This window comes from Rhagoletis zephyria, unplaced genomic scaffold (assembly GCF_001687245.7).
Source record: "Rhagoletis zephyria isolate East Lansing unplaced genomic scaffold, Rhagoletis_zephyria_1.1 Rzeph_scaffold_02624, whole genome shotgun sequence".
Classification (NCBI taxonomy): domain Eukaryota; kingdom Metazoa; phylum Arthropoda; class Insecta; order Diptera; family Tephritidae; genus Rhagoletis; species Rhagoletis zephyria.
The window spans coordinates 40563-53413 of record NW_016159708.1 but is presented as its reverse complement, the minus strand read 5'-3'; the positions used below and the strand labels follow the sequence as shown (position 1 = coordinate 53413).

The following is a 12851-nucleotide window of genomic DNA, read 5'->3' as shown; positions in this document are numbered from 1 at the left end:
TTAGTGCTTTTTCCTGCGGATGCTAGCTTTTTTGGTACACATCCGTAGGAAAAGGAAATTGTTGTGGTTTTAAGAGGATTTTCCTGTGTTCATATAGTACGGGTATTAATTACTTTGTTTTTGTTATTTTATGACCTTATAAAAATTATATTCAACAATTTTTATTGAGCTTGAGGCCATTTTTAATGAAAAACTTATTGTGGAAAAGCAACAATAATTTGAAAAAATGGTAGAAGTGATAGCTTTTTCGGAAATCACAATCACCACATTTCCTCATCAGACTTCTTTCAGTAGATTCGAACCGACGATCCCACTGACTCATCCAGTTGCCTACGCACTGTGCTAAGTTCGCCTTGTGAATTCTTGTTGCTTTTTCCACTATTTCATTTGTTAAGCCAACTACAATTAAGCGCAGCTATTCCGATGCAATAAATGAAAGTTTATGCAATTTCGATTTACAGGACAGCAGAACCGCTTACAAAGTTGTTGTGTTTTTTTTTAGTAAATTAACACCCGGTGGATTTAATAAAACTCGGAATAAACTGCAGCTACTAAAAAATACGTCTACTCTGCTGACATATCTTCTCGTCTTCCTTATTAATTAATATTAATTAATTATTAATTTATTATTTATTTATTTATTTATTTATCTATTTATTTATTTATTATTTATTTATTTATTTATTTATTATTTATTTATTTATTATTTATTATTTAATTAATTAATTAATTAATTTATACATTATTTATTTATTTACATCTAATGAAAATATTCGACCTCTTTTGAAGCATCAGTGTTATTCAACGGACTATTTTCGACTCGGATTTCGGCCAAGCACAATGCTGTGAATAGCATCCGGAACGAGCTGAAGGGATCCAAATTTTTATACCCGAGCGCACTTGTGCACAAGGGTATTATAACTTTGTTCACATAACGGTTGTTTGTAACAGGCAAAACGAATCGAGATAGATATAGACAAATGTATACATAAATGATCAGAATGAAAAGAGAAATCGATTAAGCGGTGACTGTCTGTCCGTCCGTCCGTCCGTCTGTCCCTCTGTGCTCACGATAACTCGAGTAAAAATTGAGATATCTTAACGAAACTTGGTACGTGAACTTCTTTTGGGCGTAGGACGGATGGTATTGAAAATGGGCGAAATCGGACCACGCCTACCTCCCATATAACGGTAATTTTAAGAAATACGAAAACTGCGATATTTTAGTAACTACTGAAGATAATTCACTCAAAATTGATACTTACAATGAGTTTCAGACGGAAAACATGAAAATTATAAATTTTTGGAAAATGGGCGTAGCCACGCCCACTTATGGTTACATGTGTATATCTTGGTAACCGCTGCACCAATTTCTTCCAAACTTGGCACAATTGTTGGTCCTGGTACAGCATACCAAATGGCCGAAAATTTCTAAAATCGGACAATAACTACACCCACATCCCATATAACGGTAATTTCGAGAAATACAAAATCTTCGATAAATCAGTAAATATTGAAGCTAATTGGTCCGATATGCGGCGGCGACACTGGCTTTTTCTTCTTTATACCCATCAGCTTATTCCGCATGTCGATGAGACCGCAAGAGCGTGGCATGAATATTAGCACCAGAACTATACTCACTGCAGTCAATAGTATAATGAAAATACCCATACCGAGTAGCTCATGCCATACATCATCGGTCTTCGTTTCATACTTTAGCACCTCCAGTACAAGCAACTCAATGGAGTAGCCAACAGCCAAAGCCAGTTCCGTATAAAGCAATGGCGTACATTCGAGTACAAGCTGTAGGCCTACGCTGGAATACACGCCAATACAAGTGTAATAGAAACACAAAAAGTAGAAACAATGTTCTGTCGAAGTATCCACATAAACACCCAATATCGCGGAGAGTGCAGTGATCTTAATTACGCCGAACATTAAATAAACTAATTTTGGCTGGTAACGTGCCATCAAGACACAACCTATAGCACAGCCGAACGCGTATAGCAGAAATGGACCATACAGGTGCTGGGTTACCCAGTAGGCAAAGGTTGAGCTCCAAGCTAGCTGCAGGTATGACGAAGAGTAGATGAGCGCACGCTCCAACACCAGCACCGCTGCTATACCCACAACCAGCCATTGGCGATTTCGTGTCACATAAAAGTCATCCCGGCCCACAAATAGCGCACAGATCGACTTATTCGACAGAAATACTAATTTTTCCTCATTTAGCAAGTTGAATGCAAGATCATAGGACACTTTGTAATTGTATACGCCAAAATATTGGAGCACTTCATTGACCACCACGCCAGAGAGCATAAACAATGTAATGCACAAGTAGATCCATCCGCAGTAGTTTGCCTCGAATTCATTGAATATGCTGAAACCCACCGAGACGCCGCTGAAATAGAAGGTGTTGCCCAAAGCTATGCGCGCTGGTCGAGTTCCGCGCGACGAGCTGCGTATGCTGATGTAACTATAGCAGGGAATGAGCGTGCTACCAACGCCGATGAAGCCGAAATAGAAGCAGATATCTGTATGAGAATATTCAAAGTATATATGTGCAACCGCTTGCTCTTCAATACATAAATATGTACATATGTACTTACTATGTACATACCTAAGTTATTTGTTAACATGAAGCAAGCGCTGATAACGAAGCATATCAATCCGTAGAAGATGACGTAGAAGTGATCATAACTATACTGTCGCTGCATATATTTCCTTAATGTTAGGGCGCCAGCCAAGGCCACAGCTACAATCACACCAACCATTGCATACCAATGCGTCCATAGATTGTCGTAAACGTAGGCGTATTTGCAGTAATAGCCAAAGAAGCAGCCACTGCCAAATAGACACAGGTAGACTGATCGAAAAACTACTTAGTAAGATTCGATAGAAATCAGCTACTATTTTTTAATACCTACCCAAAATATCTGGAGTGTAATGCATTTCTGCGTATGCCAGTTTTCACAACTGCTCTTACGAAAGGTTCCAAATTGATTGATTCACTTTACTATTACCAAATTCTTGCATTGATCATACAGTAATCATTTATGTAGCTACGCTTTGAGATAAAAGAATGGCATGTAGCGCACGTTATCTTTCACTGTAGAGATGATGTCATTGGTGAGCTTATGGGAGAGAGTGGCGGCCGCCGTGGTGTAGTGGTTAGCAGTGCGCGCTACCACTCCGTTGGCCCTGGGTTCAAACCCGGTTCAACCCAACTTCAAAAAATAAAAAACAAACAAAAATGTTTTTCTTATAGCAGTCGCCCCTCGGCAGGCAATGGCAAACCTCCGAGTGTATTTCTGCCACGAAAAACAGCTTCTCATAAAAATAAAATCGCTGTGGAAGCGCCAATCTATTATTATTATTACATATGTATGTGAGAGTTTTATTTTGCACAAAACAAGCACTTGCACTAGTGAAAATTTATTTTCTTCTTTTATACTTTCTGAAATGGATACCTTGCTGAATCTAAAACTACTTCTGATATTTTTGGCAAAATGTTTACTTTAAGCGAATAACAGAGCAATTCTTAGGCCTATTTCATAAACGCGACAGGGGTGACAATTGTCGATTTTTCTATAAAATTTCAGAGCCAGAATTGTTGACTACATTTTTTCTGTTTCATATACGCTTGTAGGTGACTGTGATTTTTTTCAGAAAGCAACAGTGACAATACTGGAATATTGTCGACAATGGTGCTGACAATTGTCACTCTGACAAAATTGTCACGACTAACTAAATAGCTCCGTCGGAATGTTTTCACAGGATTTGTTTATATGGTAATTGCGCACATTTCATCAGTTTTCAATAATTTGAATATTACATATGAATTACATAAAAATTTCTTATGACTGGCGACAATTTTGTCAACGACAATTTTAAAACCTGACAATGATAATTTGTCACTTTTTCAATGGAGTTTCTCATGGAATTGAAGCGGTGGTGACAATTGTTTTTATGAAGCAAAACAACCACCAAACTGTAGAATTGTCAATGACAATACGAAAAATGCCTGTCGTTACAAAATTATCCCTGCCACTTTATGAAGAAGGCCCCTGGTATTTTGTAAGACAATTGAAAGACAGGTCGCAATCGAGAGAATCATTAGGCAGTGGAATTTTTTCTTTTATTTAGATAATTTTTTTTCTATTCTTTTATTTTTTAGATTTTATTGTTTTACAAAGAAAAGTATGTGTTTTTTAATTTTTAGAAATTTATTTTATTTTTATTTTGTTATGTAATTTTTGTCCTTTTTTAATTTAATTTTCTTTTAATTTTTAAAGTTTATTGTTTTAATTAAACATTTTTAAATTATTTAATGTTATTTTATTTTTATTTTTTAGATGTTATTGTTAAAAAAATAAGGTTTTTACTTTTAGACGTTATTGGTTTAAAAAGAAAAATGTGTTTTTGTTTTTAAATTCATTTAAGTTTTACAAACTTAATTTATTTACTCTTTCTTGTTTGAATATTTTTTTTTATTAAATTTTAGTTCTAATATTTTTAAAAGAAAAAAAATATATTTTTTTACTTAATTTAATTTTTAGAAATGTTTTTGCCAAAAACAGGACCTCCACGTTAGCAGATTTTTTGAATTGGTCTTTCGAAAGACAAAAAGAGCTTTCAGAAAAATTGCCACAATTTCCCTGTAAACATCGCAATGGTACAGTTGACGCGAGGCTGAATTCTCCGTCCACTTCAAATTTAAGTTTCAAAATTTCTGCGGTTTGTTTTAAACAGAGATTGCCGCTATCAAAGAGAGAGACTCCGTTAAGTGAGATCAAGGTCACAGTAACTAGCAGCAAGCTGCATGGTTAGTGAGTTGACAAGGCTGGCTATTGTCCGAGATCTTATAGGGGTTTCTTTTAAAAGTCCGCGCCCGAAAAATAAACTTTAACAAAATCGTAAAAAAAAATTTAAAAATCCCGTTAAAATTAATCCGCTTATTTAACGGGTCGTAATAAAACGAAAATTCTTGGACTTACTGTTTCTTCCCAAGCTTTGGAAACTAGTTATAGAAAAAAATAGTAAGCAATATGATTATGTGCGTGTTGATCTTGTCACGCACATGAAGGAACCTAAAGTTCCAGGCCGCCTCCGAATGGTAAATGGCTTTATTAGAAGCGATTTCATGGCAGAAGTACACTTGGAGGATTGAAAATGCGACGACCGCGGAACGAGAGTTACGTAGAGCAATATTTCCTGGAACCTTATACAGCATCTGGATGAAAGTCTTCTTTAAATAAAATTCAAAAATTTAATGAAATGGTAAATCTTCCGGCTATTAATTTTTGAGGAAAATTATCCTTTTTGACTATTTTAAATAATCAAAAAATTAAACAAAACGAAGAAAAATTTCACATTTTAAAAGGCAGGAAAAAATTAATAATTTTTACTTAAATTTAAGCAAAGCGCCAACGCTGGTTTCAGGTACACTGAGAAAAAAATCAATCAAAAATTTGTAATAACCAAACTCAAATTTGAAGAGGAATCAAAGAGATTTGTGTTTAATATTAACAATGTCATGGTTGATATTTTTAACAATGATTTGGTAATATCAACTAAACTTTTCATTACATTAAACAAATTTTTGCATGCCGATTTTTTCGGCATAATATGCAAAATAACAAAAATTACATATCGCCTCTGACAGCATTCGAGCCCGCACTTACTGGAAACGAACGAATAACGACAAGCATCTCGGTTTATACTGACGCACGAACGGCATTAACAAAAAAACCAATTAGATAAATATTTTCAACAGATTTCCTAGCCCCACCCCTGCAAAGACTCGTACCGAGTTTGGTGAGTATTGGTGAAGCGGCTACTGAGATACACCATTTCATCATAAGTGCGCGGGGTCAAGCTCATTTTCCAAAAATTTCATAATAATATCCTTTACCACAATTCTATTCCACATACTCATTTTCAACAATTTGGATCCAATATTTACTGAAATAACGTAGTTCCTGCATTTTTCGTAAATACTGCTCTATGGGAAGTGGGCGTGGTTACAGTCCGATTTCACCCATTTTCAAGACCAATCTACCTTGGATAAGGGGCAACCTTCCTACCATTGAGATATCTCAATTTTTGCTCTAGTTATCGTGTCGCGGACAGACGGACACACAGCCAGACATGGCTTAATCGACTTCTCTATTCATTCTGAGCATGTACATATGTATGTATACATTTTCCTATAACTATCTCGATTCGTTTTGGCTGTTACAAACAACCGCTTTGTGAACAAATTTAATATACCTTTGAGCACAAGCGCGCTCGGGTATAAAAATATTGTAAATATTAGAAAAAAATTCAGCATGTGAACACTTATTTGAGTCACTGTATGTAATGAGCAAATCATCTCTCTATCTGTGAACCGACACTCAACATCGCACGCAACTCATACGCACCGTTCACCCACTGAGCCAGCATCAACACTACTTACTACCTACCTTACGCTTTTGATTTGAGCGGGATACCAACTGCGCAAGTACAAATAACTCGGCTAATATCGCGGTGATTTTCATGAATGAATTTGCCGGGCACAAGAGGGCTGCTTGTCGTTTTTCACCCTTCAATATCCGGCGCACTTGTTTATTTACCATAACAAACCGCTATAGCCGCCATTGGCGCTCAGGAAGAGAACACTTCTGAATACTTGGTATAACGACGAGTGCAAGTGACTGACTGATTGTACGAAGAATCGAAGCAATCGTCAACCGCACTGTTCGGTTATATGCAACTAGGAATAAACCATACTTACATATACATATGTATATACATATGTAGTATATGTCAAACAGTTTGTAGCATTAAGGACTTCGTCTTTCATTTTGTGTAGATACATATTTTTTTGGGGCCGACCAAACAGTCAGCTTCATCAACTTTATATGTACTACAGTCAGTTATGCTTTTTGGCTCTTGCTTTTGAGTTGGTTTTGTTGCGGCTTCTGCTTCCTTTTCAAATTCTGTTGCGTTTTGTGTTTTGGGCTGTCATTCGCCTCAAGCGTTTGGTGGGGTTGTAAGGCAAATTGTGGCAGCTTTGACGCTAGATGTGGTCGCTGATAGTATTCAATAAGAGAACTGTGTGAGGTGAAGTACGAAGAAACAACATTGCTCGCTATTTTCATGGCGGATATTTGACATCTATCGCGCCCGCAATAGCACACATACATATATATACTTGATACATATACATATACGATAAATGCTTTGCTTGATTTCATATATGTTTGTATGTATGTACGAGTATGTTTACACAAACATACATATCAATCGGCCTGATTGGCACAAACACTCAATCGCTTACTAACGGGGTAATATTACTTGTATGTAAGCAAACCAACCCTTTGCGATGGGAAATCGTTGCAGGATATTTTGGAAATTTTCCTCTTCAGCAAATCAGTGCAGTTGTGCAATTACCTTTGCAACAAGCTAGTTGAGTGCAGAAAAATAGTGAGATTGAAAAAATGTAGCTGCAAAAGTGAAGTTTTTTTTTGTAATAAGAATACCTACACATATTCGAAAAGCATTTAATATAGTCAAATTGGCAAAAAAGAAAAACGAAATTGTGCTTCTAATGTGAATTGATGGAGCAAGTCAAAGGAGGCCAGAATGTTTGTAATGAACTGGTACAACAATCTCAGTAATCGCAGCTTGGCGATAACGTTGCTCATTTGCATATCCTTAATATATGTATCATATACATTTAATTCGTGCCTATTGACGAGCATCAGTCGTACATTTCAAAAGGTGTGCACTTTTATAATAACTCCATTTTCTAAAAAAAAAACTACATTCGCATACACTTAAGTAGATATACACTTTTTGTGCTCAAACTTACTAAGAAACAAATTTTTCTACACCACTTTTTTTGTCACAGAATCCGCTACGCAGCCTATTATTTTCTGCAGATGCTTTAGCTGACGCCTCGATTGCTGCAAGCGCTGCTAAACTTCACGCGCCCAACGAGATGGGCAGCGCCACCGCAAGCGCTAATGCCAGCTTGTCAACGAAGCACACGCCGGAAGCGTTAAACTTAATAAATCGCAGCTCTTCCGCTGTGCGGCGTATTGTGCCACTAAGTGGCGCAAGCAGCAGCAGTAGTAGCAACAACAGCGCCAACAACATAGCCGGCACTGCACCGCGGGAGGCTGCTGATGGTTCGCCCAAATATCGTTTCCTACGCCAACAAGGCCTACATCCGTCGCGTCATCTACCCGACACGCTCATCATTGGCGTTAAGAAGAGCGGCACTCGCGCGCTACTCGAATTCATACGCCTACATCCGGATGTGCGCGCCGCCGGCTGTGAGGTGCACTTCTTTGACCGCCATTATCAGCGTGGATTGCGTTGGTATCGTCACCATATGCCGTACACCATTGAGGGTCAAATAACAATGGAGAAGACACCAAGCTATTTTGTGACGAAAGAAGTACCGCAGCGAGTGCATCAAATGAACGCTGCAACAAAGTGAGTAGACGAGAAAAAGGAGGGCAAAAGTAAAATATTTATGGTTTTCTAGAGGACGAGTACATTGGGTCGACTTGCTATACAAAAGTATTCGGACGGCATTCAAAAAGTTTACTTTGTTAAACAAAAGAAAAGCAACACCCTCGCCGTCCTTCAGTCGCACCTTCCACTAGACTACATTGCCCCCGCCGTTGCATTCCAAATCAATTATGTACACTTCATCAAAAGCTGGACTACATATTTACATACATACATTAATTTCATGTTGTGATATGTCAAAAATTTCCCTGGAAGTAGAATTCTTCGCACCTACACATATGGTTGTCAGCCTAGTGGATTTTGGACCTGTTTCTGTAAAACTTCAACTAACGAAGATCTTAGTTTAAAAATCTAAGACTTTTTCTATTACCGAACTCCTTTACTAGAGAAACAAATAACTTACTTATTGAGCTTATTTTTCTTAAGAATCAATTTGATCGGTTCACTCTGGGAAAGCTTCACCACACTAAGATCCAAGCACTCATGTCCAACAAGTCATACTCATTTAAACTGAGGCTTACTGGAGTGCTCTAAGAGTTCCGAATCTAAGCAGCGTGAAAAGTAGAGATTCATTCTCAACTATATTACAGGCGAAAATTTTCGCCACAATAAATCGTGTGAAGGCTAGTAGATAGTTGCCAAAGTGTACTGAATACGCTAGGAACCCGATAAAGGTTATCATGTGGTAGATTCCTTGTCATGAGGTCCGCCAGCCTTTCTGTGATCTATCCAAAGGGTACACGGCAGAACTGATAAGAAGGTGGGGTAGAGAGTTTAAGAACTATAACAGGATACCTGACATGAAAATGCAAGCTAAGGTAAAGTAAGACTTTCTGGTGGGATTAACTGCTGACTCTGTACTCGGCTGGTAGAGTAAATGGCAGAGCATATACTTTGCGATTGCCCACGTATAAGTACAGCTTGGAGAACGACTATTGCCTTCATCCAAAATCTAGAACATAACAACCTTCAAAGTACTAAACTTCGTAAGTAACCTAAGGTACCTCTTCTATGCCAACTGACGCCAATTGGAAATGCCAAGCGAAGCCAAGTCCTTCTCCTCCTGGCCTTTCCAACGCAGAGAAAGCCTTCCTGTTTTTCGTGAATACTTTCAGCTGCAGCGTCTCTGTCCATTCGTATGGCCAAGCCAACGTAGCCGCTGTATTTCAATCCGTCGTACTATTTCTATATCGTAGTAAAGCACATAAAGCTTTTTATATGCAGTGTTCTAAAAAGAATGTCTTATGTATCTTATAAAAGTTGTGGTTGACTGGCTACAATATGCTCATTCGTTTTCGATTCGAGGAGTTCCAGTACTGGCTTCCGAAAACCATGATTCTGTCTCAGTAAAAGACTTGCCCCAAATTCCTGACTCAGAACATTGGGTTGCTTTGTAGTAGCGTTGCCTGAGTATTGGCCCAGAAGCTAATTAGCGATGTAAGCACTATTTTGATATGTTTTCTCTCCTTTGATACTATCTGGTTTCAGGATTCGTTGGAATTTTCAAACCACTCTTAGTAATGCAGTATTTAGGAACTTCGTTTGTCGCACTACTTTTTTCGAGATTACAACTACTGCGCCGAAGTACAGCAGGGCATTTTAGCTACATATTCAGCAAGGGACGAGTGGCCCGTGATATCTATTCTTGAACTGTTGTAAAGCACTTCCGGTCTTGATTGTCATTGTGTGCCCATACATACATATTTCTAGCAGTTTTGTAGGTTTGGAGGTTGTTCCATCGTGATCTAGCCATTCGTGCGAATGGCAAGTTCTCTTTGATTACCCTGAGTGGAGAGTTTATTGTCTGGGCTGCGGATTTATTAAGAGATGCTCCAGCCTTAGTCAATTCGTAGCCGTGTACATTCCAAAAGCTGGGGACTCAGACACGTGGAGATGCTGGCAAACTGAGTTAGTCGGAAAGAGAGACAGACGTCCAGCATTTCAGAGAATATCGCCGCACCCACACGGCAATCCATTTTTTCCTTGATTTGTTGAGCCTAATTGCAGCGCTCGCTGCAATTTTGGTTAGGGGAGTTCTATGAGAAGTTGAAGCAGAATCAAATCAAACACATCCGTTTCCAGTGCTGACCACCATACTAACGCACCGTAAGTTAATATTAGCCTTGCAATAGCAACACACATCCATACACAGGCCAACCTTTGGCTTTAGTATCCAGTTTCTTCTGAAGATCCCTTTGCGGGTTTAATAGACTTTAAATGCTTCTGGTACGCGTCTATCGATATTTGTCTTCCACCTGAGTTTGGTGTCTAATGAAACGATCAGGTATTTCACGTCGAAAACAATGTGAGATGCGTTGATTTTAAGGAAGGGAGTCTGAATAGCGTTCTATTCGTTTTCTTCGTGAACAGCGTCAGTCCGTTTTACTCGGATTGGCACTAAGACCAGTTTTAAATGCTCACGAGTGAAACCTGAACACAGCTCCCTCTAACATTTCACTAATCGCTGAGGGTATAAAACCTGATATTGTCACCAATATTTCAGCTGCATCATCCCCTCTGTCGAGTTCTAACAAAATATCGTTCAGGCCACCAACGAAACGTAGTCTTTGTGGGGTTCAAACGAATGAGTAAAATTCTCCTATGCAGAGCGGAAACCATGACTGAACGTAACACATCATTACCACGATAAAACGAGACTGTGTTGGAGTGGCCATCTATAACATAGACCCAAATCTACATAATTTCAAGTGTCTTAATGTAAAGATGTTAGACAGGCTCCGTCCTCATTGTCCGGTTATTCAAATTGCCATACTTGTGTTCCATCTGCATTCAATCACTTTAAATTATAATTACTTTATATTGATTTTCCTCACTTCAGACTGCTCATTGTGGTGCGTGATCCTGTTACACGAGCCATATCCGACTACACGCAAGCGGCCAGCAAGAAATCGGATATGAAACGTTTTGAAGACTTAGCCTTCGTCAATGGCTCATTTGCTGTGGTTGACACCGCCTGGGGACCGGTTAAAATTGGAGTTTATTCTCGTTATCTGGAAAAATGGTTGAAATATTTTCCCCTCTCACAACTTCTATTCATCAGCGGCGAACGTCTTATCATGGATCCGGCGTACGAGATTGGACGTGTACAAGATTTTTTAGGTCTCAAACGTGTAGTGACTGAGAAACATTTTTACTTTAATGCCACCAAAGGTTTTCCATGTCTATTCAAATCGGAAGCGCGTTCAACGCCACATTGTTTGGGCAAAACGAAAGGACGCAATCATCCACATATCGAAGAAGCTGCCATTGAACGTTTACGTGAGTTTTATCGACCGTTCAACAATAAATTTTATCAAATGACTGGCATAAATTTTGCATGGCCCTAAGGGTAGTAAGTACACAAATATGTATGGATGGATGTATGAGCATAAGTAACTATTTAAGGAAATAAGAAGTTTTGTTGAAGCTTTAAAAGCTTAACAAAAAATCAAATTTACGATAATCGGAAATCTACGATATATGTATTGCATATTTATGTACTGTAACAGCTGAAGTTGTTACATATGTATATGTATGTATGTAAATGCATGGTTACAGAAGTGGTAAAGCGCTAGATTTAGCGTGCGCCTGGAAAACGCACAATTTTTTTTGCTTCGAAACTTTATAAACGAACTTTGCAATATCCTAGTTTACAATTACGATATACAAACATAAATGCATAAAGGCATATAAATAGATAAGTTACTTAATACTTAAGTGTTTGATACGCGCTGAAACATCAGTAATTTCCATATACTCGAAGATAAATACATACATACACACATGCGTAAATACATATATTAAATACTACATAACGCGCACAACTGTTGTGTATAAGGAGTTATTACTGTTATTTAGGTTCATTAACTGTACAAATATCTGCAACATGTTATTGGGGCGGTGATAAAGTAATGCAAAATAAGTAGAAGAAATCAATAGACAAATCCCGAATATTTAGAAATTAGCATGAAACTTTTATCTGTATCGTATTGCAAGTATGCATGTATGTATGTTGACCAACACGTCTGCATTCAAATCGATCTAACATTACATTTCATTCGAAATATGTACACCCCGCTTCACTTAAATAGCTCCTTTTTTCTTTAAAACCCGAGCTTATTTACAGCCGCACTTGTAGGCATCGGAGATGCCTGATTTAATCTCATTTGCTTGTTTTTTGGTTCACTAGAAATTGGTTGATGGGTATACCATAGAACTGAGCAGAAAGTATTTCTTACCAAGAAGTAACTGAACTTTGCTAAATTCAATTTAAAAAAAAAAATCGTCTTGAAAATAGCGCACGTAGACGTCGGTCGATACCAGAG

The 12851-nt window shown here is 38.0% G+C and overlaps 2 protein-coding genes across 2 annotated transcripts; one reads left to right on the top strand and one right to left on the bottom strand.

Moving 5' to 3' along the window:
* Window positions 1–1503: 1503 nt before the first annotated feature.
* LOC108367296 (uncharacterized) lies at window positions 1504–3014 on the bottom strand. The gene is made up of 3 exons (XM_017621881.1): window positions 2928–3014; window positions 2621–2866; window positions 1504–2534 (listed from the first exon to the last, which is right to left on the bottom strand). The coding sequence occupies exons 1-3, from the start codon at window positions 2950–2952 to the stop codon at window positions 1504–1506; spliced, it is 1302 nt and encodes a 433-aa protein (XP_017477370.1). The 5' UTR covers window positions 2953–3014.
* Window positions 3015–7364: 4350 nt separating this feature from the next.
* Hs3st-B (Heparan sulfate 3-O sulfotransferase-B) lies at window positions 7365–12650 on the top strand. Its single transcript, XM_017621882.1, has 3 exons — window positions 7365–7767; window positions 7898–8487; window positions 11366–12650. Exons 1-3 carry the CDS (start codon window positions 7630–7632, stop codon window positions 11871–11873), a joined length of 1236 nt encoding a protein of 411 aa, XP_017477371.1. The 5' UTR covers window positions 7365–7629; the 3' UTR covers window positions 11874–12650.
* Window positions 12651–12851: the final 201 nt, after the last annotated feature.

Bases quoted from the DNA above. Each gene is read 5' to 3' on its own strand.
- LOC108367296 (XM_017621881.1), bottom strand. From the start codon at position 2,952: ATGCATTACACTCCAGATATTTTGG. The intron at 2,867-2,927 runs GTAGGTATTAAA...TTTTTCGATCAG, and splicing joins TTACACTCCAGATATTTTGG to TCTACCTGTGTCTATTTGGC. The intron at 2,535-2,620 runs GTATGTACATAG...ATTCTCATACAG, and splicing joins CATGTTAACAAATAACTTAG to ATATCTGCTTCTATTTCGGC.
- Hs3st-B (XM_017621882.1), top strand. From the start codon at position 7,630: ATGTTTGTAATGAACTGGTACAACAATCTCAGTAATCGCAGCTTGGCG. The intron at 7,768-7,897 runs GTGTGCACTTTT...TTTTTGTCACAG, and splicing joins TCAGTCGTACATTTCAAAAG to AATCCGCTACGCAGCCTATT. The intron at 8,488-11,365 runs GTGAGTAGACGA...TCCTCACTTCAG, and splicing joins CAAATGAACGCTGCAACAAA to ACTGCTCATTGTGGTGCGTG.